Source organism: Saccostrea echinata, unplaced genomic scaffold (assembly GCF_033153115.1).
Source record: "Saccostrea echinata isolate AGI-Se365-2 ecotype Australia unplaced genomic scaffold, CSIRO_AGI_Sech_v1 ptg000014l, whole genome shotgun sequence".
NCBI lineage: Eukaryota > Metazoa > Mollusca > Bivalvia > Ostreida > Ostreidae > Saccostrea > Saccostrea echinata.
The window spans coordinates 17,664,672-17,691,630 of record NW_026889763.1 but is presented as its reverse complement, the minus strand read 5'-3'; the positions used below and the strand labels follow the sequence as shown (position 1 = coordinate 17,691,630).

Here is a 26,959-nt window from a genome sequence, read left to right as displayed (position 1 = left end):
AGCAAAATTGTAAGTGGCAAACCAATTACAGAGGACAGTGTTTGCAAGAAATAAAAAATTATTCTACAACAAAACAAACATCAAAAAGAAAAGAAAAAACGACTTCTACATGTAAGGAATTATGCAGGAAGAAAAGAAAACACGGTGTGTCTGAACAGCCTGAATCCTCTGATGCCGATGACACAGAAGATGAAAAAGAGAAATGCTGTGTTTGTAAACACTTTTGGCCAGAGGAGATTAAGGACTGCGACTTAGTTGTTTTTGTAAAGTGGGCTCAGTGTAGCGTTGAAAAATGCGACCACTGGACCCACTTGCAGTTTTGCTGCGCAACTAAAGTAATTAGACGGGGTGACGAATTTATCTGTCCCTGCCATAATAATAAATAAAACTTTACAAATTGTAATTTATCCCTTTGTTCATTTATACAAATTAATATTCGTTATACATAAATTTATGCCTGTGGTTGGTGTTATTAGGGTAAAAACTTTTGACAAGTACCATACCACCGATTTAGGTACCTCAACATTTGTGCTTACGTAAACGAATAAAGAAATCTCGAGAAAAAAAATCATTTTTTTAATTAGATAATATGGATATAATTTGATCAAATAAAGAGTCCTTCAGAGGTAAGTCACATTTATTTTATTTTAATCGATCTCGTTAAGATTATTTTATCACGTAGTTTGCTAATACCACCGAAATAGGTTCCTCGAGGATAAATAATGACCGCTAAAGATGCCCTGTTAATCTAGATTGAAAATTCATGCATACAGTAATGATTGTTCATTACAAAAAATGCCGTTTTAAAAATATGTGTAATCTTTTTTTATGATAAGGAATACGAATGACCTTTAGATGCGTTATAAAAATTTATCGTTTTCATCATAGACATATCTCTTATATGTCTATGGTCAAATTCAACGAATGCAGACCCGGCTCTTTTGTACAGTAAAAGTCTGCACCAGATTGTCATTGTACTTGGGAGTGGTATTTATGAATTTATAAAAATGCATGTTACTGACAATCACAGAGTGTTTTAATAAATCGGCGGTGCAAAAACTTACAAGACTTGCAGGCGAAAAGGAAACAACTTCACTAGCGAATCCCGATCCCGATGGAACACTGATAATAACAGTTCGTACATGAAGGTCTAATACACAATATTGATTCTTTTAGTAATTAAGCCTACAAAAATTGTCTTAACTTATATCGGTATAATAAAACAATTGATTACCCCTTATGAGATCAACATGGTGAAATAAGGACCCGAGACCTGGCCCACGAGGTGACCTGACCTGACCAAGGCCGCTACGCGGCCTTGGTCAGGTCAGGTCACCTCGTGGGCCAGGTCTCGGGTCCTTATTTCACCATGTTGACCTCATAAAGGGTAACTAATTGTATATTATAAGTTAACTATAGTTTACTTTTGCATTTTTGTTAGGGAACAGGGAGACAAAAACCCCATATGCACGTGAGATTACCATTAACGTCTTTTTCTAGTAAAATATCCAAATATGAAACAGATGGTCAGACTCTGTGGTATCTTTTATTTCAAGCTTACTGAGATATATCGAGTCGACATATGAATGGAAGTAACTATTGTTAATTGATAATACGTCGTTGATATATCTAAATGTCAAGCCAAGTGTTTGTTTTTTTTTTCTCATGTAAAAGTTTTTGAATATGATTACAAAAATAGGTTTACTAATAAGGGAACGCAATTGGTGCCCATGAGAATTCCAAAAGATTGTTGGAAGACCTGATCTCCAAAAACTACATAGATATTGTCAATCAGAAACTCAATGCCCTGTTGAAGATGTTCATTGAAAAGGCGGTGGTTGCCCCCTCCTCCCCCACTTTTTACTTTTTGTTGCAGTATAGTATTAATAAAGTTGTATGTCAATAAATTCGGGCACCCCCCCCCCCTGAAATGGGCTTATCGAGCTTCGGACAATTAAGCCCTTTTTTGCTTGTAAAAGATGTATCAGGTAAGTTTTTTAAAAGATTTTCCTACCCTTCCCCCTAACATTAAAATACTATGCTACGTGCTGAGGACAGAAGTTATTCAAAAAGAGATATCATGTATATTAGATTTACTGTAAGACCACTCTCCATGACTACGCTTTTGTAAACGTCATTCACGTTGATACACTGTGGACTTAAAAGATTTCCCACACTCACAACGTTTTATTTGCCACCATATGGAAAAGCAGTGCCCAGTTTCCTAATCCAGTACTTAACTATGGGCTATTAGTATGATAATATACTTTTCTTAGAATTCCAACTTTCATTGACAAAATCGAGAATTAAAATGCTTGTAAAGAAGCTGCTGATTTCTGTTGTTAATTTGAAATCTATATTTAGATTTTTTTTTATTTAGTGAACCCTTGGGTCATCGACATAAACCTGTTCTTTTAAAGTTATGTCTCAGTTTACTAAGTACTACAGTATTTGGCATCTTGTAATCGCATCACCTCTTTGCAAAGTCATTTTCAAAATCAATTCATTAACACAAGTCACCATCTTAATTTCAATTTTATCGAGAAGACGTTTTTGCGGACACATATATAGCGAAGACAAATACAAGCCACGGATCCGATTATTAATTTCCCCAAAGACTGGTAAAGTTTTAATTGCTGCATTTAAAAGATTAACGTTTTCTTTCTTTGTTTCAACTTTCTGAACCCCGGTGAAAGACGTAGATTGTGCAAAACATTCATGTTTTGACTACTCGATCGCCGTGAATATGAAATCTGTCAAATAGTTTCGAAGTGTTTGAGAATACTAAACGTATATGTGTATATGTAACATGTATCCGGATCAAAGACTTGGACAAAGCTTAACTATCGCTGTCTTCTGTACGATATTAATATTTGTAAAAACATGTTACAAATACCGAAAAAAGACGTGGCCTACATTCCTTCTGTCTCCGAAGCACTGTATACTCCCCCAAAACGTCTACCCCATACTTTTTAGTGACTCCCCCGTGTTACCCGTTGTATACGGTGATACAGTTACCATACAAACTCTAAAAATATATCGGGATTACTATAAACAAATGGCTTGTAAAGACATACTTAAATCATAGACCTAAAGCATAAGGTCTTTGCTTAAATTGCTTGAATCATAGACCTATCTATGCTTGAATGAAATATATAAATAATTTCTATTTCATTATTCATTTTAGGTTGAGAAATCATATTTCTATTTAATTCCAATACTTTTTATAAATGCAATTCTATCGCAGTCGTAATATCCAACTAACCATTCATAGACCATTCAAAGAATTAGTTACATCTTTAGTGATGCTATAGCATGCAACACATGCGTTCCTTGGAACACGCTAGTTGATTACACAAGCGTTCTAGAATCCTTGCTTTTCAAAAAGGCTTATACAGTTGAGATTTCTTTAATTTCAAAAAAGCAACTGGCTTAAATTACCGAACTATAATCCCTTCAACTCTTTTTTTATCCGATCAAAATCACAAATAAAATTATGAGAAAAATTCTTTTCCTTTTCATGCAAGTTCATGTAAGTTTAAATCCTGAGAAAGCCGACCAGCTGGCAAACGCATATTCTCCGTATACGCCGTGTGCTCTTATCCAGACCTTGTCTCTCTTCGTCATTTTTATTATAGCCGATGAGGATGCAGACTCGTAGGTAGAGCTGCCACTTTTGCCGTCGGCGTGATTGTAACCATAAATAATACCGTTTAAGACAATCTCTGAATGAAATACTTTCTTTTGCGATGTCAGAACAGTCCACGAGAAGAAATAGATTCCATCTTTAGGTGCTGTAAATTTACCAGTGGTAGGGTCATAGGCATTCCCAGAGTTCAGGGTAACTTTTCCAAACACAACTGTGGCAAACTTGCCTAGGTTCTGCTGAGTAGCCGATAACTGTGCGTGAAAAGCGATGATACCTTGATGTAGAAAAAATAATCAGGAACAAAATTAGAATTCAAGGCTTAATGGTACATTAAGCAATGGCAATTTTATTGCTAAATCTAAAGAAGATCTTTTTTCTGTTATATCTACGTTTAAGTATGATCATATTTTGCACTGTATCACAAATGACAAAAGATGTGGATACAAACTACCTACATTTTGGTGTAAGGTCATTCTGTCAATCCCTTAATCAATTTAACACTCTGAAGTCAGGGTTTACATTGCATTTAATGAGCTTATTTTCATGTTTTATCGAGGAAGTTTCTCCTTACATCACGATAAAGAAATTCCATATAAAAAAGAGATTTCGTATTTTTAGGAAGGAGCAAAATAAGGAACTAATCTGGACTATAGATACAATACAATCCTTGGTATGTATATATTTCAATATAAAGGAAAAGGCATGGTAACGGCCGAATGATCTAAAAATTCAAAACACAGTTAAAATTATGATAATTTGCAATTAAAAACTTGAAATGATACTCGTTTTTATAACCAACATTGACTTTGATTTAAATCATTAAGGGAGGCCACAGCAATGTGACAAACTACAACATTTCATCGAATTTCCTAAATTTTAAAATTGTTGATACCTTTTACCTCAGAAAACATATCGCACAAGTCTACTTATTTGAGATTTCCATACAGAAGAAAATGCTGAAGATAACGAACAGTGATCGATTTTTTAAAAAAAAACTGCATGCAATACAAATCTGTGAACAGGACTTAAACCATTCAGCATAAAAATTCCGTACCTCCGGAAATTCCAGATTGGGATCTAGTGCCCAAGAGGAGTAAGCATCCCCTGAAGACAGGTTACACCAGTCGTGAGCCCTATACTATAGTATATTGATTAGGAAGACAGAACATTCCGTAGTCAAATTTTGTTGTTGTTTTTTTTAAAAAGCCTAACCAGTTGGTACGAAACTCGTCAGCCAAATATGACCCAATCATAGTTCATATCTAATACTGGTGCACGAAAGTCAAACATATAAATTTGAAAGATATGCAAGATTGTGCTCTATGTTTTCCAAAACAAAATGTGCTTTAAATTGATGGGAATAAAAATGAGAAAATTTAGAAAGTGACATTTTGTGACCTTACTGTGACCTCTATATATCAAATTAAATGTACTCATTTTGTAACAGGCATGGCAACATACTTTTTATAATGCGAAGTTTTTTTTAGAAACATTCCAAACTAGGGGCCATTGAGGGATTTGCCCTATCTTGCCTTTTATAGCCTTTCAAAACATTTTAGCTTCAAGAACGACAATACTTTAAAAAAACTTTCACTCAAATTTGTTGATGAAATGCCAAAGTTAAATAACCAATAATTTTGCTTAAAAGATTTAAATCATCATTCTAAAATATTAAAGTATGAACAGCTAACATGAATAAGTACACGTACGTCTAACAACAAATAAAAAGCATGTAGAGCAAGTGAAATAGGATGACAACGAACAGTGATCATGCTCAAAAGTCCAAATAAACTACATGTATACAAAAGCAATGAAATCAATGATCCCTGAAAACTTCAGAGGTGGGATCAGATGCCATGGAGGAGTAAGCATTCTCTGTCGACCGATCACACCCGCCATGAACCGTTTGGTTAACAGATAAATCCCTATTGAGTTTAGTATGGAAATAATGGCTTAACAATTTGTATTAAAAACATCAGTCAACACTTGACGTAACGACAGCTTGTATTTTCAAACAATCTCTGTGTACCGACCAATAATTTGCGAAATCTTGACTTTAAACAAGATTGTTGAAACCGTTGTTACATCAACATACTATAATACGCATTTGCCATTATCGTTCTTTAAAGTTTTCTTTTTTACACCCCTTTCCTCTACAGATTAATTGTTACCTTTTCCCCGTTCTTTAAAGTTTCCCTTATAGAACCCCATTCCTCTAGAGACGATGCAATAATTATTACTTTTTCCCTTTCTTTCTAGTTTACCTTTTCATACACTATTCCCTCTACACAATTTGCTCTAATTGTTAACTTTTTCCCGTTCTTTGTAGTTTACCTTTTCATACACTATTCTCTCTACACATTTTGCTCAAATTGTTAACTTTTTCTTGTTCTTTGTAGTTTACCTTTTCATACACTATTCCCTCTCCACATTTTGCTCAAATTGTTAACTTTTTCCTGTTCTTTGTAGTTTACCTTTTCATACACTATTCCCTCTACACATTTTGCTCTAATTGTTAACTTTTTCCTGTTCTTTGTAGTTTACCTTTTCATACACTATTCTCTCTACACATTTTACTCTAATTGGTATCTTTTTCTTGTTCTTTCTAGTTTACCTTTTCATACACTATTCCCTCTCCACATTTTGCTCTAATTGTTAACTTTTTCCTGTTCTTTGTAGTTTACCTTTTCATACACTATTCTCTCTACACATTTTGCTCTAATTGTTAACTTTTTCCCGTTCTTTGTAGTTTACCTTTTCATACGCTATTCCCCTACACAATTTGCTCTAATTGTTAACTTTTTCCCGTTCTTTGTAGTTTACCTTTTCATACGCTATTCCCTCTACACATTTTGCTCTAATTGTTACCTTTTTTCAGTTCGTTCTTTCTAGTTTACCTTTTCATACACTATTCTCTCTACACATTTTGCTCTAATTGTTAACTTTTTCTTGTTCTTTCTAGTTTACCTTTTCATACACTATTCTCTCTACACATTTTTCTCTAATTGTTAACTTTTTCCTGTTCTTTGTAGTTTACCTTTTCATACACTATTCTCTCTACACATTTTGCTCTAATTGTTAACTTTTTCCTGTTCTTTGTAGTTTACCTTTTCATACACTATTCCCCTACACATTTTACTCTAATTGTTAACTTTTTCCCGTTCTTTGTAGTTTACCTTTTCATACACTATTCTCTCTACACATTTTTCTCTAATTGTTAACTTTTTCCTGTTCTTTGTAGTTTACCTTTTCATACACTATTCTCTCTACATATTTTGCTCTAATTGTTAACGTTTTCTTGTTCTTTGTAGTTTACCTTTTCATACACTATTCTCTCTACACATTTTGCTCTAATAGTTATCTTTTTCTTGTTCTTTCTAGTTTACCTTTTCATACACTATTCTCTCTACACATTTTGCTCTAATTGTTAACTTTTCCCCGTTCTTTGTAGTTTACCTTTTCATACACTATTCCCTCTCCACATTTTACTCTAATTGTTATCTTTTTCCCGTTCTTTGTAGTTTACCTTTTCATACACTATTCCCTCTACACATTTTACTCTGTTATCTTTTTCCAGTTCTTTGTAGTTTACCTTTTCATACACTATTCTCTCTACACATTTTTCTCTAATTGTTAACTTTTTCTCGTTCTTTCTAGTTTACCTTTTCATACACTATTCCCCTACACATTTTGCTCTAATTGTTAACTTTTTCCCGTTCTTTGTAGTTTACCTTTTCATACACTATTCTCTCTACACATTTTGCTCTAATTGTTAACTTTTCCCCGTTCTTTGTAGTTTACCTTTTCATACACTATTCCCTCTACACATTTTGCTCTAATTGTTAACTTTTTCTCGTTTTTTACCTTCCTTACAGTTTTCCGTTTCATACCCCATTCCTCTACAGACGGTGTTGTATTTGTTGTACCTGTTGAGGAAGTCTTGCGTAGATTGTTTGCCAAAACATTCAGATATTATGGCTATAACAACTATTGTTACTTTTGGAATGTTCAACCTGCACAAAAATTACATGATTGTGATACAAACAAACAAATCTGAAAAACAAACAGAGTCACTAATAAAAGTAAGACTTCTTCAATTCACTGTCAATATTAATTATACACGTACATTATTTGTAGTTTCAAAGAATTGATATTGCTAGGTTTATAGAATAATCCACATGTATTCTTCTCATTTTGATAACCCAACACCCCCCAATGAAAGCCCGGCCCATTCCGAATTGTCTTCGTCCATTTTTCTGTTCTATTTTAAACAATTTTTTGACTGCTTTTCAGATATTTTCCAAATTTGCAGCAGTTCTCTTTGAGGAATGCCTTATTCACACTTGTTGGTTTATAGATTAGCTATCTCTTAAAAATCTTGGTTTTAATTAGTTGCAAAAAATGAACCTTTAAAAAAAATAACTTCTTCGATATTTCTTTAAATTTGCTATAACACACTGTGTCATGAGAATTCTCTTTTCTTCTCAATCAGTTAATTGCAAAAGTCTCAACTCCGATGTGTCAATGGGGAATACGGTTAGAGAGCAGTTTGCCACCACAAAAAGACATATGGACATAACTATATAAGGAATGCTGAAATAGATATGGGTATTAATAGAAATATAAACTTATATAAAGTCTAGCATGTTTCGTGTATTCAACAGTTCAATGGCAAGTGCGGTCCATTATAATAAATATTCATGAAATCTTTGTATACCAACATGTTCATGAATTGATATCTTGAACATATACTTTTATTAAGGTATTTATTAGGCTATCATATTAAAGCTGCCCAAAGTCAGCAAATTTTACTTAATTAATTACTTTACCACATAGTGAATTCAAATCCTGGTACGCAGTTACGTATCGTACAATTTTATAATACCACCACACACTGTCAAGGGGTAACATTTGGTTCTGTAGCAGTTAAGAGTGGATAAATAAATAAATTCAAAGTTGCATAGCTAGATTTAGAGTCCTGAGTAAGTGTGTTCAAGCTTTCAATAAAACAACAGATGGAATAAAGATGTTCTGCTACATTGGCAGAAATCTTGTTACGTAACAGAACTAATTAATAACCGAAGGTCTGTTCTTTTTAGACCTTTAATAATTACTATCTATAGACGCATATCTCTTTATGCCCTTTTTTCCATGCCGTTTTCTGACACGTTTTGGAGCAGTACCAAGCTTTGTGGCATCTTCCACACGACGGAAAACCTTTCTCGTCATCTGCTTCTTTCCCACACTGAGTACAGACATCCGAATCGTCACCCTCAAACATACAGCGAGGGCACTCGCACCAGAAATGATACAGACGATACAGAAAACCTCGTCTCTGTTGTCGGGTAAATGACGTATCCACATACGACACAAACAACTCTTCTCCTTCTCTGATTGGTTTTCTGGAGATCACATGTATACCAGGAGTCTCGTTTACGATTCCTGAAATGATTTCCACGTTACCAGAACAAGAATGGTTTAAACTTGATTGTAAAGTAAACAGTCCTGCGAATACAGCCTCTCTGATACTGTTCTGTAAAATCTTCAAACTCTGCATTTCAGGAATCGTATCCACGTACTTCCGGAACTCGAAATAGGGATGATTGGCATCGGAAAACGCCTGGACGTTTCTATAGATCTGGCCATAGCGAAAGTTGAATTCCTCTGGCGTTATATTGTAATGACTGTTTTTATCTTTGTTCGAGAAAATCTTGACCATAAGGTCATACATTTTTGGAATCCTTTTCGTTATCCCTCCTCGTCCTTGGACTTGGAAACTAGCAATGTAAATACATTTTGTTATAAACATTGTCTTTTTTTAATGTGATTTATGGGATACCATTTATATTTTATCAAATCTACATACATGTATGAACATTCTGCATATATAGGACTACATTATTAAATGAGATAATCAACCGATAAGGTTATTTTGAGAAACGTATTTTAGCTTCCTCATACCTGTCAAACTTTCTTTTAGCTGTGATGATGTCCACATCAGTGATTTGAGTTCTATCGCTTTTTTCGGCTTCAGTGAAAGCATCACAGAGGATTGTTGCCCATAGTCTAGCCAGCAGGAGGGGACTGAAGCTCTCATACCACCAGCCCTCAAGATTCTCTAAACCTTGGAGTAAAGCATTCTTGTACTCTGTACAAATTTTGTACAGTTTGGCTGAGTGCTCGTTCTGAGATGGACATATAACTTTGTGGTACTTCTCCCATGATTGACATCTGCATTCGTCAGAACAGTAGACTTCAAGTGAACAGTGTTCACACTTTACTGGTTTCCGAATTGTCCAGAATTGGTCCACGGCTTCCTTTAATGATTTATTCTTTTTTAGAATTTTTAAACCAAAAAATTGTTCTGGAGATGCAATACACTTTGCACAAAGACTACAGGCTGGAATGTCCCCATAACTGGAATCAATAACTGGGGCACAGAGAACTGGTCTTTCTACAAAAACAATGGACTGATCGTCTTTGTCTGATCTTGCCGTCACGGCTCGACCTCTCCCTGTGAGATTCATTGCAATGTCTGTGTTCCGGTTATGGAAGAGTCTTGTTGTCCGGATATCCAGGAATAACTGTATCGCTTCTTGACATGACTCACTTTCATTATCATCAGATTCGAAAATCGTCCTCAACCAGTGTTCCGCTGTGACGGGGAGGCCTAGCTTTTGTGCTGCTTTTGCTGTGAAGAACGGAGAAAATTTCAGTGTTTCATGAGGTACAAGATTAATCTGAACTCGAAACATTGACTAAAAATTGAATTTGATTAATTTGGTTGCAATGCAGTTCACTATTACTTATAATGCATTTCATTTTAAATCAAAAAAATAAATCATATTAATATTTTTACAAATCTTTTTTATCAATAAGTTTTAAAAATATAGGCATACCAAGGCACAAAGTGTCCTTTTTGACGGGGGGGCAAAAATTTCAATTCACCTGAAAATGTTTAACAAGCAAAAATAAAAAAAAATTAAAAATTAAAAAAAGAGGAAAATTTCCCAAAGTGACAAGGGAGAGGGATGTAGATTCAGACTTTTTTCACCAGACAAAAATATTAACATGACTGGATCTTACTGCACTACAAAATAGGGGGATTTTCATAGTAAACTAATAGTAAAACTTTATGGTAAAGAAATACTACGTTCCTGTACCTCCTAGAATCCAGATAGACGATGATTTTAGCTGAGGTTGAACCTTTGTACATATGTATACACACTCCTTGTACAAATCCGCATCATATACAGATTTCATCAAAACGGCAACATCACACTCGGAGGAAGCAAACCAAGATCTCAGTTTGTGCATTCCTTTCTGTGTTTCTCCGTTTGTGAAAAGATCTACAATTTCTGTAGTGGTGGCTAGGTTGTCCTTTAATTCCAGAGAACTGTCAATGGTCTCAATATCCGTGTCTTCTATCCAAAGTTTCACAAATTCCTCCTCGTGACGAAGAAGAATATCATCTCCTGGTAAAGGTTTTAAATTTGTTGACAAAGGAGAGACAGGCTTTCGAGTAATTCGTTCAAGAACACCTTCCTGCATTTTACGGAGCCCATCTTTTAACTCTGAACAAGATGGGTATATTTTAAGAGCCTCCGTAAAAACCTCGTATGCTTTTTGAAAATTTTGCGTTTCCACCAAATTCTTAGTTTCCTTGATATATGTCTCCAAATTTCTTTCCATTGCGTACAAGATTTATAACCTAGAAAAACTATTTTAAATGCATTGCGAATTACTACACCTCACATCTACAGGTCTTCCTAGCTGAAGCATGCAATATGTGTACTCTCCTAGACAAGCAGATGGTAGAAAGTTACAGGGTTACATGACACTGACTGTTATTTATTCATGATAATGAACATCATATGTCGAGGTGTGTACTGTGTTATGTGTGTTAGGTTCTCTATGCACAAGTCATTGGACGCAAAATAGCCGATTCCGTAATTTTTCTTTGTTTTTGTTTTGTTTTGTTTTGTTTTTTGTTTTTTGTTTGTTTGTTTGTTTGTTGTTGTTGTTGTTTTTTTTTTTTTTGTTTTTTTTTTTTGATTAAAGAAAGAAAACATTCAACCAATGATTTGTTTAACAAACTAAAAAAAAAAAAACAAACCTTGCTCACGGAGAACATTATTGTGAAATACCGAAGAAAAGACTTTGTCCTAATTGTCATCTCTCGAGAGAGATGACACATTAAGTTTGTAACCCCGGATATGAAGCCCCAGTGTAAGCTGCCATTGATAAGCTGGTGGTCTGGCAAATGACACGATTTCTAAATATAGAGATGTAAACAAAACTGCTCAATGACAAAGAATGGGCGATCTGTCAAACAGGCCATCTTAAAAAAGAAAAACTACACATAAATCATAGAGGGACACAGAGACAATATCGCTTGGGTAGTGGTGGGTCTTCAAAATACATGCATTTATCTAATCATGGTCAGCGCGTGTGTATCAGAATGCACTAAACATGGCATCGATTAACGGCCAAGGCGTGTATCAAAGTATTTACAGAAAAACAAAGTGGCGGGTCTTCAAATAACATGCAGTTATCTAGGCTGTTACGTAAATGATGACCAGTGCGTGTGCTTTACATGGCATCGATTAGATCAGCCAAGGCGTGGATCTAAGAATTTACAGAAAAACAAAATCAAAGTAAATGCTCGCATTAAAAGTTTAAATACGACTGATGTGAATTGATGTCGAAAATTTTACCTTTATGTGTATCTTAGTCATTCAATAACTTGATGCCATTTTTGAAATTTTTTTTTTAAACAAATAGTTAATGTTAAAACTACAGGCATTGGAAGAAAGATTATATAATCATTGTGAATTTTTACGCATGTCTGCACTATTCTTTGTTTTTTGTTCTGTAAACAATAAATGTCAGAAATACAATATTGTTACCTTTGTATAAAAGACGCAATTTCTTTACCCGACTCGTATTTTGAGAATTTATAATTAAAGCATCTGCAATCATTTTCTTTGTGTAATTTTAAATTGCATTATTGGTTAGTGGCAAAAAAGCTATCAAATCACTTCTCTTATTCTTGAAATATTATTATATAAAATGATTGTTTCCTTGAACAGCCTAAATATCAGGGTTGGTAAATTGGTACTCTTTCAGATAATTTGTAAATGCCTAATTTTAGCTTACACCGTGTAAATTTTATTACTGACCTATATTTAAATGCATGTGAGGGTTATTTCTTTGAATAAACCATATATATAAAAGTGGAAAATCTTTCGAAATCAATTGAGGGTCAGTGTCGTATAGTGAGACTTCCCCATAGTGAGATTTCCCCGGAAGACTGGCTATATAGTGAGATATACATGTACCCCGGGAAGACTGGATGTATAGTGAGACTTCCCCCCGGAAGATCGACTGGCAATAGAGTGAGACTTCTCCCGGGGAAGTCTCACTATATAGCCAGTCTCTCCCCCCTTTCATAGTGAGACTTCCCCTCAAATGTAGTTTCCGGAATATTTTATTTCATTGTAAAACAATATTTTTCAGTATATGAATAAAAGTTCTCCGTTAATTAATAATTAAAACATCTTAATAGCCTTTTAACAGTTTGTAGCCAAAAATAATTATAGGATGACATGTACATGTATATTGATGTGAGATAGCTGAATGAAAAATGTATGTTATTGTTACAAGTTACATCTTTCTTTATTATATTGTATTTATTGCATCCCCAAAGAAGGTTAACATAAGCAAATTCCAAGAGTCCACGAGTAATGATCTATTAAATGTTAAATGTATTTCTTTTGACAAGAATCATTTTGGAACAATTCAATTATTTACTATGCACGATAAATTTTTAATGCGCACTTCTATATTTATTCATACATGTATCTATTTTATAAGATCATTATCAAAATGCAAATATATATACATCGTCGATGTAAATAAAATACTACTGAACATGGAAGGGGGAAGCCTCACTATGGTCGTTTAGGGGGGAAGACTCACTATATAGTAATTCCCCCCCCCCCACCGGGGAGTCTTACCGCTATATATAGCCATATTTCCGGGGGGAAGTCTCACTATGGGGGTGGGAGTCTCACTATATGACACTGGACTAATTCAAGCTAGCGCTTTAAACTTCTTGGCTGTTGTCCGAGTAAGCTGCTGTGATGTAAAGTCAATAGGGACGTTAAGGTTTTACCCATCCTCTTGTATAACTATCACAGTGAAAAATTCACTGTTTAAGAAAGAACTTTATTTTGAACTTTACTTTTCAATTTTTAAGTTGTGTCATATTTTATTTCCCGCGATATGTTTTGCGAATCTAATTGTTTAATTGACCAGTGACACTTTTCGGACTCTTGATCTATTGTTAAAAAGAGACAGAGTGCTATGTCTCAAGAACCGTTAATCTCTAAAAACAACACTGTGTAATTATCTGTTTTTTTTTTTTTTTATGTCCAAACATCAAAGCGTCATTGAGTTTATTTAATTAATCCATACCTGTGAATCTTTCACTCATTTTACTAAATGTCAACACCTGTCATTTATTTATTCATTATGTACATTCTTATAAATAGTCATGTATAATTTCAATCATTAGTCTGGAATATACGAAGGCCAGTCTCGGCCACGTCCGACTCGTCAGGACTCTGAGTCCGGGGCCACTTCGGCCAGATCCGACTCGATCATTTATAATATGTCTGTTTGTTGATTCATGTAAACTGTTGCCATCGTTGAGACTCATCTAATAAATACGGAATCCTTCATCATTTGTTTTATCTCTGGAATTGCATATTGGTGGACCTTCGGGAATACGGCACACCTATACTTTGTTTTTGCCTCACGGCTACACAGCGCCTCTACATATACCTCGTACCCCCCTACGCCAACGTTCCCTCACCTCGTTCGTTCTGCAAACAACGGATGCTGTTCCAGACGAATTCCCAAGTGCCGTCTAAATCTACACGGTCACATAACAATTGTTTACAAATTTTACGAATACTGCTCAGTGGTTACATTTTTTAAACACAAATACAAAAAATATTTGAAATAACTGTTGCAAATGTTTACTGAAAGGCAGCTTGCCTCTACCTTCCCCACATTTTTTTGTTGCAGCATATTCATAACCCCCCCCCCCCCCCAATGTGTTTTCGAGAGAGTCAAAAAGTTTAAATCTTCCCTCCCATCCACGAAATAAGAATTTCGAGTTTTAACACCCCCTTTTTTTCCTATTGAAAGATTATTCAAGTAAGTTGTATTTTTTTTTCTGACTGACCCCCCCTTTTTTTTGAAAAAAAAAAGTTCTTCTGTCTGTAATAGCTGAGGAAAAAATGTTACATTCCACTGTTTATTCTTTCACCCCCTCCCCCTTTTGAAAAAAGTTCTTCTGCTTGTAATCGCTGAGGAAAAAATGTTACATTCCACTGTTTATTCTGTGCCCTCCCCCCCCCCCTTTTTGAAAAAAAGTTCTTCTGCTTGTAATCGCTGAGGAAAAAATGTTACATTCCACTGTTTATTCTGTGACCAAAGAGATGAAGCCAAAGAGATGACATTTCAGGCTTTCTGGAAAGCCAAACTTGTGAAATAACTAATACTGGGTAAATTACCCCGGAAGAATACAAGATTGTAAGAGTTTCCTTGAATTGATAAATAAGTGCAAGCTAACCACAGGCACCAAACTCGCTTGAATTTTTGACCCCTTAGTATATAATAAAGATAATATAATATACTAGGGGGTCAAAAATTCAAGCGAGTTTGGTGCCTGTGGTCTCCATATGAGTGAAAAATTCTCGAGAGGGACGTTCAACAATAAACAAACAAACAAAACCTCCATGAAGTTTTTAACCTTGATTTTCACACCTTTTATCACACACGGAAAACAGCTAGACAGCTTCTGAGCGTACATTAGAAATGTATTGCGTTAACTTATTATTCATGTCTAGCTGCAGAAGTTTTATAGTCTATATTTATATTTTATATGTTATAACGCTACAGATCCCGTAATGCAAATATGGTACAATTTACGGAGCAAGATTTTCTGTGCACGGTTGGGGATGTATTTCGCCACTTTCCAGCATTGGTCAATCAACTACCTTTCATTCCCTAATTCTAGCCATATTGTATTACCAACCTGCATGTTTCATCCACCTCCTAACCCTTCACAGTTGTCTCTACAGACCAATAAACTCGCTTGTTCTGAATTTTCTGCCATCCGACAAAAAAATTCAAAACGAGAGTTTATTGGTCTGTAGAGACGACTACAGTTAGGATATGACTAATCATTGCTTTGCTGATCTTGAGAATTTTTTTAAAGATTTTCCCTATGTACGTATTCCTATGTTAAGCTTTGACAGCTCAATTTGGCCCCATCCTACCTCTGAGTATCAGAAGTTGAACATTACCTGAGGATATGACCAATTATTGCTTTGCTGTTCTTGAGAAGAAGATTTTTAAAGATTTTTCCTATGTATACCCATTTAAAACTAGCGGAAATTATCCATGTGCTAAAATTTCCATTACTAGTACTTAAGAAATGTGACACACACCTACCTTTCATTACCTGACACAGAATGTTAAATGTTGTCAACAATATTAAGGACAGATGATACAAACAAAAATGGATGTCTGGATAGGTATATATTTTTTGACTTATTTTGGTTGTCAATGATTGGAATAATAAATTTTTAAAACATCACGAAATTGTAAACTTTCTACGATGCTTAAAATTCCACCTTTTTGCAACCACCCTTATTAATCTATACAACTTTTAGTCACTTAAAATCCAGTTATTGTGAAACTTTGAATGAAAAATAAAAATCTATGCGGTTAAACTTATTTATTTTACTTAAATAAACATGATTTAAGTTGTTTTTTCAAGATTTTTCATAAAAGTTTGTTTGTATCATTTGTCCTTAAATTACCTAGATATTAAGAAGTACAAAATTTATACCTCATCCCTTTTATTAGATGATCTTAAATATTTATCACATATGAAAACAGCTTCTGACAGCACATTGAAAATGAATTAAGTTAACTTATTATTCATATCATTTTGAACATCAATTATATGTAAAGCACAGAAAAGCATGACAAATAAAAAATGTAAACTTCACAAAAATACCACATAAATATAAACTAGATCAAACTGCAGAAATAAAATACAACTCTGTATACCTGACATAGTATTTAGGTTGGCAGTTTTTATCACTTTGACCATACAAATATGTGTATATTATAGCAGTGTGTTTATTTCACAACAGTTAACGATGAGCTCTGATTCAAAACAACATGGCTATTGGAAAGATAACTGTATATCACTTTGCATTTTAATCTTTAAAATATACCATTAATGCAAAATATGACATGCATTTACTGTTAAAATTACACTATAGAGAGTCACTTAAGAGATACTAACAATTGGTGCTCTAGTTCTGCTAAAAAATTCTCAAAAGTCAAGTCTATGTTGTGTTTTGAAGGTAGAAAACAATAAATTAAAGTCAACAGCCAAAGTCTAGATGAGTGTAGTACTGGTTAAGATCCACTTTTATTTTCTGCATTAGCCATGTGTTTATTGTACGTCTTTTCTTGCTTTTCATACAGTTTGGCTAACTTCTTAATCTGTCCCTTGGATAATTCTTTTCCCTCTGCATCATGTGTAGGAATTCCCTACAAATCGCAGGAAGATAATGATGCAATTGAAATCTTTTACCAAGCATCATTCAAACTTTGAAATAGATGGCCACAAAACATTATATATATATACTTTGTATGTAGTACATGTAAATAAACTAAGATCTTTTCCTCTTTATTTTCTCATTTTTAATCAAAACAAAGTTTAAATACAATTTTTTTGTAAGTTTAAAAATAGTATTGATCATTTCCCTCAGAATGTCTAAGCCTAGAATAAATTAGTGGTACAAACCTTGTCATCAAACTGTGAATATTTATCAGTCTCTTTCTTGAACAGCTCCCAAGGAGGTATCTTCTCTTGGGCAAGCTTTGCCTCCTTCCAAAAAAAAACAAGATTTGAAATCAAAGATAAAATTTCAACTTTCGTCTAAACACACACACACATCTAACATTAATGTTAAGAGAGACAGAACAAACCATTTCTTGTTTCCTTTTCTCTTTTTCTTGTCTCTTCAACTCCTCTTGCTGATCAAAAGAATGAAGCAAATATTTAACACATAAAGGTAATAAATATTTTATTGAAATGTCTCAAAATATTAGTTGTTACAGATAATTATGAATAAAAACATCTTCTCTGATTAAATAAAACCATACACAGTAACAAAAAAGCTTATGGTGAATGCCTGCCTGTAACAAAGTCGTATACTGGTACCAATTATTTGGAGAAAGAAATATCTGGACTTAATGAATTCAGAAAATGAAGCCATTTTGACTGTCTAGGTTGTTATAATCAAGTATATTTTCCATCTGAATTTTATAATCAGACTTTACTTAACTCCAAAAGAATGATGTTAAATACTACCTTAAGTTTCTCCTCCCTTTCTTTCATCAGGGTTTCCCGGTCTACCAGTTTGATGGTGGGAGGGGATATTCCATCCTCCAGCCTTACCCCGAGGTTTGGTAAGACATCATCTCTCAGATTGTCACACAGCTTCAGGATTTCTGTGGCTGTCACATAGCAGAACAAGAGAAACATGAAAAAGGGATATAACTCCATGACAAGCATAAAGACAAAAATGTATATGCATACAAGGGAAACATTTATCATAAATTTTGAATAAAGGGACATAACTCCATGGCAAGTATAGGAGTCCAACCTTTCTGCTCTCTGGATATGGTCCTTACATCCTCTCTGAACTGAGCGAAGGCTGTTAGGAAAGGCATCACCGTTTCTTCGACCTTAGACAAAAACAAGCAATAAGTATTCATGTATAAACATCTCAAAGGCCATTTACTTTCAGTGATGTTATTCTATGTACTGTAATTGCTTTATTTTGTTTATACTGTTTATTATGTATCTTACATTGACATTTTGTGTGCTGGACTGAGGGAACCCTATCTCTTCATCTGTTTCAATGGCTCCAAATATCTGAAGAAAAAAAATGCAATTTTAATTATTTCTTGTAAATAAAACATCACCCTTAAAAATTTAAATAATTTACTTAAATGGCAATCTTTTCTGCAAAAACAATTTTTAAAAAAACTTAATATATTTGGTTGCTTAGGTGATAGAATCTATAGCTTTTCTTTTCCCATGAAAGTGAATATCAAACAAGTGACTGATGTAGCTGAGTTGCTCCTGAGGAAAACTCACCTTGAAAAGTTCGGTGATGTAGGCTGCTATGTTTTTGAGGATCATTCTGTTGGGTGTCTTGTTAACAGCCCTGGAGTTGGCCATGTAGACATTGGCTATTCCAATCAACTCTCTCAGCTGGTCCAAGGCGGCCCTTGTGTTGACATTATCTGAAAACAAAGTCACATCAGAATTTTTTGTTCAAGATGGCATTGGAAAAATGATGTAATATGAAATAAATGATTATGGAGAGGGTACAGTAAAACTAGGTTTTAAGGCAGTAACTGGGACCATGAATTTTGCTTCCTTATAACAGATTTCTTTATATCTGTATCAGGATCATACACTGAGAAAATTCATCTAAGTGATTCGTAAAAAGTTTCTTATAACCCAGATTTCGTTATAAGCGAGTTCTTTATAACCAAGTGTTACTGTACTTATAGGCCTTGCCTTTTATCCAATCCATTTCTTAATAAATATTGTTTAAAGTATTTACTTAATGACTCTAACTTACCACAGAGTGCTTCATGCACAGAATCTCTTGTAGCAAAGTACCTGATAAAAACATAACCATGGATAAATATGAAAAGTCTGGAAATTACTAGTTAGTATGTGGAGTTTTATGAATTACTACGTATTTAAAGACAACAAATCTATATTTAAAGTCCTGATATACATGTCTTTGATCAAATTTACCTGTTGTTAAGCTCCATTTCTTCTGAGGACCACTTTTCAAATGCTTCTATACCTGTGCCAGGAGTGGTCCTTAACAAGTTCTTCACATTCAGGAAAAATTCCTATTGCAAATGCAAAACAAAACATATACAACATTCTCCCTGTAAGAAATCCATACAGACCCAACATAAAAAGCTCAACCAAGCTTTTACAAGGTAGAATTATTCTACCTGATCTATAATGATATCATTAATGTATGGGAAAATGTATCATTTCTATATATAATGGCTATTTACAAATGTTTAATGCAGAAAACTTACATTGACCATCTTCTCGTATCTGATGGCTATCTCCATACTGTTTTCCCCGTAGTCCAGCGTATCCTTCCATTGATGAAGTAAGAAGAGCAGACGTAACTGTCGTGCTGTGTGCTTTTTCAGGGCCTCCTTGATGGAGATGAAGTTCTTTAAGGATTTAGACATCTTGCAGCCTTCAATGGTCAGGTGACCAGCATGGAGGAAGTACCGCACCCAGTGATCATTGTTGAAATATGCCTTAAAAAATATGACAACACAAATTACAACAAATTGTCAGGACTGCATTGCTCCATGCTAAAGTTCCCTCTTATTTTTCAATAATAATATACAGTTGAACTTCGGTATCTCGAACACAGATACCTCGAATACCATGGATATGTCAAAGTGATTTTGAAGTCCCAACCCCTTATTCCTTAAGTGTTTTACCCCGGATATCTCCAATCCTCGGATATCTTGAGGTTTTTTCTCTGTCCCATTGGAGTTCGAGATAACGAGGTTTGACTGTATTGTCATTTAAGAAACATTGAACTATAACTGACTATCTATTAAAGATGCCTTGAGGAGGTAAACTGAGTACCAGCCCCCCCTGTGTCTGTGTCTATCTTGAGGTTCTATTTACCTCTGAATAAGGAGCTCACTGTCAGGATTGAGAAATCTGAGTTTGAACCCTATTGTGTGGATATCTATCTCACCTTCTTTGAGCTTTGACTTACCTCTAATTGAGTGAGTCATTGGTGTTGAAATCTAAGATTGAGTCCTCCTGCATGGATATCTATCTCACTTGCTGTTGTGAGCTTTGACTTACCTCTGCTTGAGCAAGCTCATTGTCGTGATGTGGAAATCTGAGATCAAACCCTCCTGTGTGTATGTCTAGAGATTCTCCCTGTATGCTGCTGGCCATCACTGAGCACTCAATGTGCCAACCTGGACGTCCCTACAAAAGGAAATCAAAGTTTGAAATTCCATTATATGATTAACACCCAGCTGTCAACTGTGAAGTATGTTTATGAAAAAAAATTACCCAAAAAAATCCTAAAATTCTGAATGAAGCCTTATATTTTCACAGTGTTCAGTAAAGGGGGACCTTAAGTATTAATGTCTTTCAGTAAAGGTTTTTGTAAATTGTCAGGAAATAAAACAGTAATCTCTGGTACCTTTCCCCAGGGGGAGTCCCAGGAGGGCTCTCCCGGTTTGGAGGCCTTCCACAGGGCAAAGTCTGTAGAGTTCTTTTTTTCTTCCTGTCTCTCTACCGACACACTCAGTTCACCTTAAATCAATGAAAATAAATAATATAAAACAAGAGAAATCTTTAATTACCGACAAACTAAGTTCACCTTAAATCAACAAAAATAAATAATACAAAATGAGAGAAATCTTTAATTTCCAGGTCACTGCACACCCTTTACCCAAAGGCACTCTGTGGGTGAAGTATGAGCCAGATTGGGCCAAGGAGAGAGAAAATATGCTCCGGACAAGAATTTAAACAGAGAGTCTATTTTTGACCTTGACCTAGAAACTTTGTTCAAGGTCACTGTACATCCATTGACCAGTGGCACTCTGTGAGTGAAGTATGAGCCACACTGGACCAAAGGGAGAGAAGATATGCTCCAGACAAGGATTTTTCACATAATTCTGCTATGACCTTAACCTTAGACCTAGAAACATGGTTCAAGGTCACTGCACACCCTTTACCAAAAGACACTCTGCGGGTGAAGTATGAGCCAGATTGGGTCAAAGAGAGAGAAGATATGTTCCGGACAAGAGATCTCGGACGGACAGACAGACTGATCACTATATGGTGCCCGCAGAGCGGGGCACTTATTAAGGTTGAGACCTGAGTAAGGTACTGACCTTCTCCTTCATTGAGGGCTGCCTTGTCTCCGTAAGCCTCTGGGACAATCTTGGCGTAAGTGTGACCTTCAGCAGCATCAAAGGCCGCAGTGTCAAAGTACACGGAGCCATTGGACTCGTAACTGTAGAGAGAAAAAACATATAGTTCAGAAGTACTAAAAACACAAATACCACAAAAATGAGCAAATCAATACATGATAAATTAAAGGAAAAAAAATGTGTTCTTGTCAACCTGAGGAAAAAATGAGAATTACCTAGCATAAGTACATCCTCAGTTTGAACAATTTAAACTCAGATTTTTAGAATCAAATGTGATATTTTTCCAATAGCACATTTCTTACCCAAAGCCATTTGTAATGATTTTCTTGATGTAGTCAACAATTTCTGGGACGTAGTCACTGACTCGAGTGAGGACATCAGCAGGCAGAACCTGTTCATAAGAAATCAAAGGCTTCATTAAACATTCATCAAAATTTGTAAACAATAAGGACTCAATGCGTAGCAGCTTCATTCATTAAGTGTGTTCAATAGACCCAGATACCACACTGTATCTAGCAGCTAGGCTAGCCGATCCAATCTTGGACACAGCCAAGCAACACTTCTGACATTTAAACTAGTACTGTTTTTAACTGAAAGTATATCAGCTACATTAATGACTTTTCTTCCACTCACATTTAAAGATTCCATGTCTTTATGGTAGTCTTCTTCAAAAAACCGTGGCAAATTGGCAAATATGGAGTTGTCTGTAACCTCTGACCCATGTAACTTATCCAGCCAATCACAAAGGATGTCTCTGCCATCTACATATAGCCTCTGTATACCAAAAAAAAATGATAATGATGATTCATTAAGGATATGTATTCACTCTTGATTTTTTTTTTATATAATTTTCTGGTGCATATTTTTAAAACATTAAGTATTCTAAGTTGTGTAATTTCTATTTTGGCACACCAGATGTAAAAATTAAATGTACAACTTACAAAAATCATAATCTTTCTAATTCAATTTATTGGTACTTGTATCTCTACATGTCAAATTTACAAGAATTTTTGAATGTACATGTAGCTATGAACAAGTATTAGTTCTTACAGAGAAATTGTATATTGTCAACAACCTCTTTGGCCTTGACTCCATCTTGACTGGCCTTGACCTCTGACACAGCTGTTTCGACCTTGGTCTTTATCCTGACATACATGGCTTTCTTATCTGGGTCCTGTTCTTGTTCTAGTTTGACTAAGAAGGGCTGTAAAAAAGTAGAAAGCTCACACCTATCATAACTATTAATAAAATATACAAGTTCTTGTTCTAGTTTGACCAAGAAGGGCTGTAAAAAAGTAGATAGCTCACACCTATCATAACTATTACTAAAATATACAAGTTCTTGTTCTAGTTTGACCAAGAAGGGCTGTAAAAAAGTAGAAAGCTCACACCTATCATAACTATTACTAAAATATACAAGTTCTTGTTCTAGTTTGACCAAGAAGGGCTGTAAAAAAGTAGAAAGCTCACACCTATCAAAAAATAACTATTACTTAAATATATAAGTTCATATCAAAATAATCAAGCAGAAATGTATACATGAATAAAGTAAAACAATCTATGGTCAGTAACTCTACCTTCATTGCAGCATCCACATCTTCCAGTATCTTAGACACAGCCATGTCCTTCTTCTGGTATTCCTCATACAAGTAGTTCTGTCGAGCTCTCTTAATGATCTGAGAACGACAATACAGCTCTCATCAACTTGTGTCCTTTTATTCCACTTAAGTGATCAAATATTTAAGATTTTAACCTTTTAAAAAAATGCTCTCCTTTATTCTTTCCATTCATGATTAATTTAAATTCACCATATTAAGATTGTTTCTGTGATGTTTACACCATATTAACAATTGATACTTAACTGTGATGTTAATGCCATAAATAATAATGACCATTGATATCTGCCTTGTCATCAATATCTGTGATGTTTACACGATACCTACCTTGTCATCAATATCTGCGATGCTCACATGACACCTACCTTGTCATCAATATCTGTGATGTTCATGAGATACCTTGTCATCAATATCTTGTCATCAATATCTGTGATGTTCATGAGATACCTTGTCATCAATATCTGTGATGTTTACATGATACCTACCTTGTCATGAATATCTGTGCTGTTTACATGATACCTACCTTGTCATCAATATCTGTGATGTTTTGTCATCAATATCTGTGATGTTCACTGGATACCTACCTTGTCATCAATATCTGTGATGTTTTGTCATCAATATCTGTGATGTTCACAGGGTACCTACCTGGTCATCAATTCTGAGATGTTCTTGTCATCAATATCTGTGATGTTCACATGATACCTACCTTGTCATCAACATCTGTGATGTTCTTGTCATCAATATCTGTGATGTTTACACAATACCTACCTTGTCATCAATATCTGTGATGTTCATGCAGTAGAAGACATCGTACTTGAAGTAATTCTGGAGGACTCTCCTGAGAATGTCTATAGAAATATATGACCGGGCGTGCCCCATGTGGGAGTAATCGTACACTGTGGGGCCGCAGCTGTACCAGAGGACACGTCGACCTTTCTGAGGGACAAACTCCTCCTACAAATATGACATACAGCTGTACATCATCTTTTATATAAATTAAAATATTTGCATACCATATGAAAATTCTCATTCATATCAAATGGCATTTTTGTAATGAAAATATATAAAAGTATAAATACTAACGAAGGCAAATCACTTTGAATACTGAATTGGAAAATATACTCAGTACTATAATTATAAATTTACTTGTAGATTAATGCATCATTCACATCTCAATATATAAAACAGAGATACATGCTGACTATTATCATTTCACTGATCAAAGTGGCACAGTAATGACCAGTAAAATGTTAACAATCAAAGTCAACAATGATCAAATCTTAATTAACTACATGTAATTAATACAATATTACAAAGTTATAATGAAATGTCAATGTCATGTGATCTTCCTACAAAAAAAGGTTAAAATTAAAACATTCCCATATTAACAAGACAGACATATCCTATTGTAATACATCTTCATCCTCTTACTTCCCTCGGCAGGAAACTGAAAAAACAAGAAACATGTAAACAAAAGTTTATAGCACACTGGATAAGCCTACAACCTCTAGTGCATCACAATGGGTAAATATGTATTTACATATTTTATACGTGTAGTCCTTTTTAAAAGTATATATTTCATCACTGAATGCTAATCCTTTATTTTTACTTAAAAGTTTATCCTGTTTTGATTTAAACAAAATTTTACAAAAACTCTTTAAAATAATCAATTTTCATAGTCCATAAGCGATCCCCCTCCCAGGAGCCAATTCTACCCCTTGAGGGCCTCCCTCCCCCTGAGGAACCAAAGGTAAGATCAGATTGGCACACATTCCAGTTCTACGAGAACCCCTACCTGAGTGGTGTGTATGGAGCAGTGGGGGGTATCCTAGCTGGAGGTGCCTTGCTTGGAATTCTCTGGTATTTTTATGGCATCGCCTTCTTCCTGTCCGTGTACATTGCTGGGCCGATCACTGTTGTATTGTTGATTGCGATGAGTCTCTCTGTGGCCTGTCGATGCATTGTCTGTATCCTTGTGCCGGAGATCCTGGGAAAGTACGGCCGGTGGGTCCTGTACACTCTCCTGCTGGCTGTATTGGTCAGTGGTCCAGTAGCTAACATCTCCACCAATATGGAACGCATGTCTAACAGCATGGGCTGCAGTGCAGAGATGATCAAAAACCAGACCAGGGACCTAAAACAACAGTTCCTAGATCCTTTTAATAGCATTAAGGTAAAACTTAATGAAGTTAGGCATGTTAAAGAAGCTTATGATCCAAGATTTATAAACTGCGAAAGGCCATATTTTTTTTATTTGCTGGTTATGTCTGCTAAGACACCCTAGGACACTTAGTCACTTAATTTGTGTAAATTGTTTCCTCTTGGTAAGGCATCGTTCATATTCAATTGGTCTGTAAACTAGATCTGGAATACTCTGATTCTTCCTACATTGATTTCAGAATCAAATGGTTCAGATTGAAGAAAAGGTCAGACAATATGCTGGTTACATTGAGGTGGCAATGAAGCCCATCACCGATGCAATCAAGGCCACCGCCTCCGGATTGTCCTCGGCTGCCAACTACCTCAAAAAGGCAGCAGATGTCAGTCTTTTCCTTTTTTATTAATTAATTAAAGCATGGCACTTTGGACATTCTGTAATTTTATATTCTACCATTCTTATTTAACTACATGAAACAAATTAAGGAAAAAACCAAAAAGAGCAAACAAAAATGGACCAATTACATTTTATACATCATTTGATGTGCTTTCTTGGCAATATGAAATGTGAATTGTATTAAAAAGAACAGTGTCAATTCTTATTGATTTCAGGAATGCAAGTCCATGTTCAATAGTGCCTATAGCTCCTGCACTAAGTTTTTCAATAATGCCTACAAAAAGTGTAAATCTACTATTGACAAGATTCCAGTTATTGGGAGTCTAAGAAGAAAGAGAGGTGCACAGGGTAAGGGTACCAGCTAACACGCTCTTATAGGTCTAGACCTTCATTCCGTTAGATTGTCTCGTGTAATATAGTTTTGAGGAGATGACTGTGTTTCAGGGGAGGTTATAACAGAGGAAGTTTTTGTTCAGTGGAATGACAAAGACGAGGAAAAACACAGAAAATTTTGGGAAACTAGAGCAGAGGAAATCCTGGAGGAAACCTTACAAGAGGCCAACTTGCATCCAAAACACAGATTATTTGACCATGCTGTTATAAAAGAGAAATATTACAATTTGACAATTCGTAGGTGAGAATTTCTTTTGTCAAATACCCTGTCAGTTTTTATAATGTTCTTGTACAATGTACATGTTTCATTTACTGTGACTATATGATGTGTCAATATGAAATAATGTTTTTAAATACTGTAATAGTGGTTACATTGAAGGGGTCAAAGTTTGATGATTTCTGTACATTAGAAATATGGCGAGTGGAAACTTTGACAGTCTACTAGTTTTTAACAGTGCTTTTAAACAAAAAAGTGAAAGTTGAAAAGTGGAAACTTTGACAATAATCAGGCAATTGTTAATTTCATCAATTTTTCCATGTCATCAACATTTCCACTTTAACAGTAGTGTAAAAAAAATATAAGGGTTCATGTTGTTCATCTTTTCACAGATTTCGACGAGGTAT

General features: G+C 34.9%; 4 protein-coding genes across 6 annotated transcripts in view; 1 reads left to right on the top strand and 3 right to left on the bottom strand.

Moving 5' to 3' along the window:
• LOC133186872 (sulfotransferase 1B1-like) overlaps nt 1–26,959 on the bottom strand; it is a 492,412-nt gene that overhangs the window by 273,612 nt on the left and 191,841 nt on the right. The window lies entirely within an intron of this gene.
• Nucleotides 8,399–11,415, bottom strand: LOC133186861 (histone-lysine N-trimethyltransferase SMYD5-like). Its single transcript, XM_061322227.1, has 3 exons — nt 10,813–11,415; nt 9,611–10,340; nt 8,399–9,426 (listed from the first exon to the last, which is right to left on the bottom strand). Exons 1-3 carry the CDS (start codon nt 11,339–11,341, stop codon nt 8,763–8,765), a joined length of 1,923 nt encoding a protein of 640 aa, XP_061178211.1. The 5' UTR covers nt 11,342–11,415; the 3' UTR covers nt 8,399–8,762.
• Nucleotides 16,571–26,959, bottom strand: part of LOC133186862 (cysteine--tRNA ligase, cytoplasmic-like) — a 70,735-nt gene continuing 60,346 nt past the window's right edge. Inside the window, exons 1-19 of one of the 3 annotated variants that reach the window (XM_061322229.1) lie at nt 25,184–25,317; nt 24,157–24,342; nt 23,350–23,448; nt 22,848–22,976; nt 22,406–22,546; nt 22,075–22,163; nt 21,734–21,855; nt 21,037–21,149; nt 20,688–20,816; nt 19,886–20,119; nt 19,587–19,687; nt 19,405–19,445; nt 18,912–19,060; nt 18,621–18,686; nt 18,415–18,496; nt 18,120–18,265; nt 17,735–17,782; nt 17,550–17,633; nt 16,571–17,293 (exon numbers count right to left, since the gene is read on the bottom strand). In XM_061322229.1, the coding sequence (XP_061178213.1) occupies nt 17,159–17,293; nt 17,550–17,633; nt 17,735–17,782; nt 18,120–18,265; nt 18,415–18,496; nt 18,621–18,686; nt 18,912–19,060; nt 19,405–19,445; nt 19,587–19,687; nt 19,886–20,119; nt 20,688–20,816; nt 21,037–21,149; nt 21,734–21,855; nt 22,075–22,163; nt 22,406–22,546; nt 22,848–22,976; nt 23,350–23,448; nt 24,157–24,267 (2,019 nt within the window). In that variant the 5' untranslated portion in view covers nt 24,268–24,342; nt 25,184–25,317 and the 3' untranslated portion in view covers nt 16,571–17,158. Of the gene's footprint in view, nt 17,294–17,549; nt 17,634–17,734; nt 17,783–18,119; nt 18,266–18,414; nt 18,497–18,620; nt 18,687–18,911; nt 19,061–19,404; nt 19,446–19,586; nt 19,688–19,885; nt 20,120–20,687; nt 20,817–21,036; nt 21,150–21,733; nt 21,856–22,074; nt 22,164–22,405; nt 22,547–22,847; nt 22,977–23,349; nt 23,449–23,753; nt 23,781–24,156; nt 24,343–25,183; nt 25,318–26,959 lie in introns of those variants that run through there. The other 2 variants (XM_061322228.1, XM_061322230.1) reach the window with 2 other exon arrangements.
• LOC133186865 (DC-STAMP domain-containing protein 2-like) lies at nt 24,839–26,585 on the top strand. The gene is made up of 5 exons (XM_061322234.1): nt 24,839–24,912; nt 25,068–25,561; nt 25,788–25,928; nt 26,158–26,290; nt 26,387–26,585. Exons 1-5 carry the CDS (start codon nt 24,909–24,911, stop codon nt 26,578–26,580), a joined length of 966 nt encoding a protein of 321 aa, XP_061178218.1. The 5' UTR covers nt 24,839–24,908; the 3' UTR covers nt 26,581–26,585.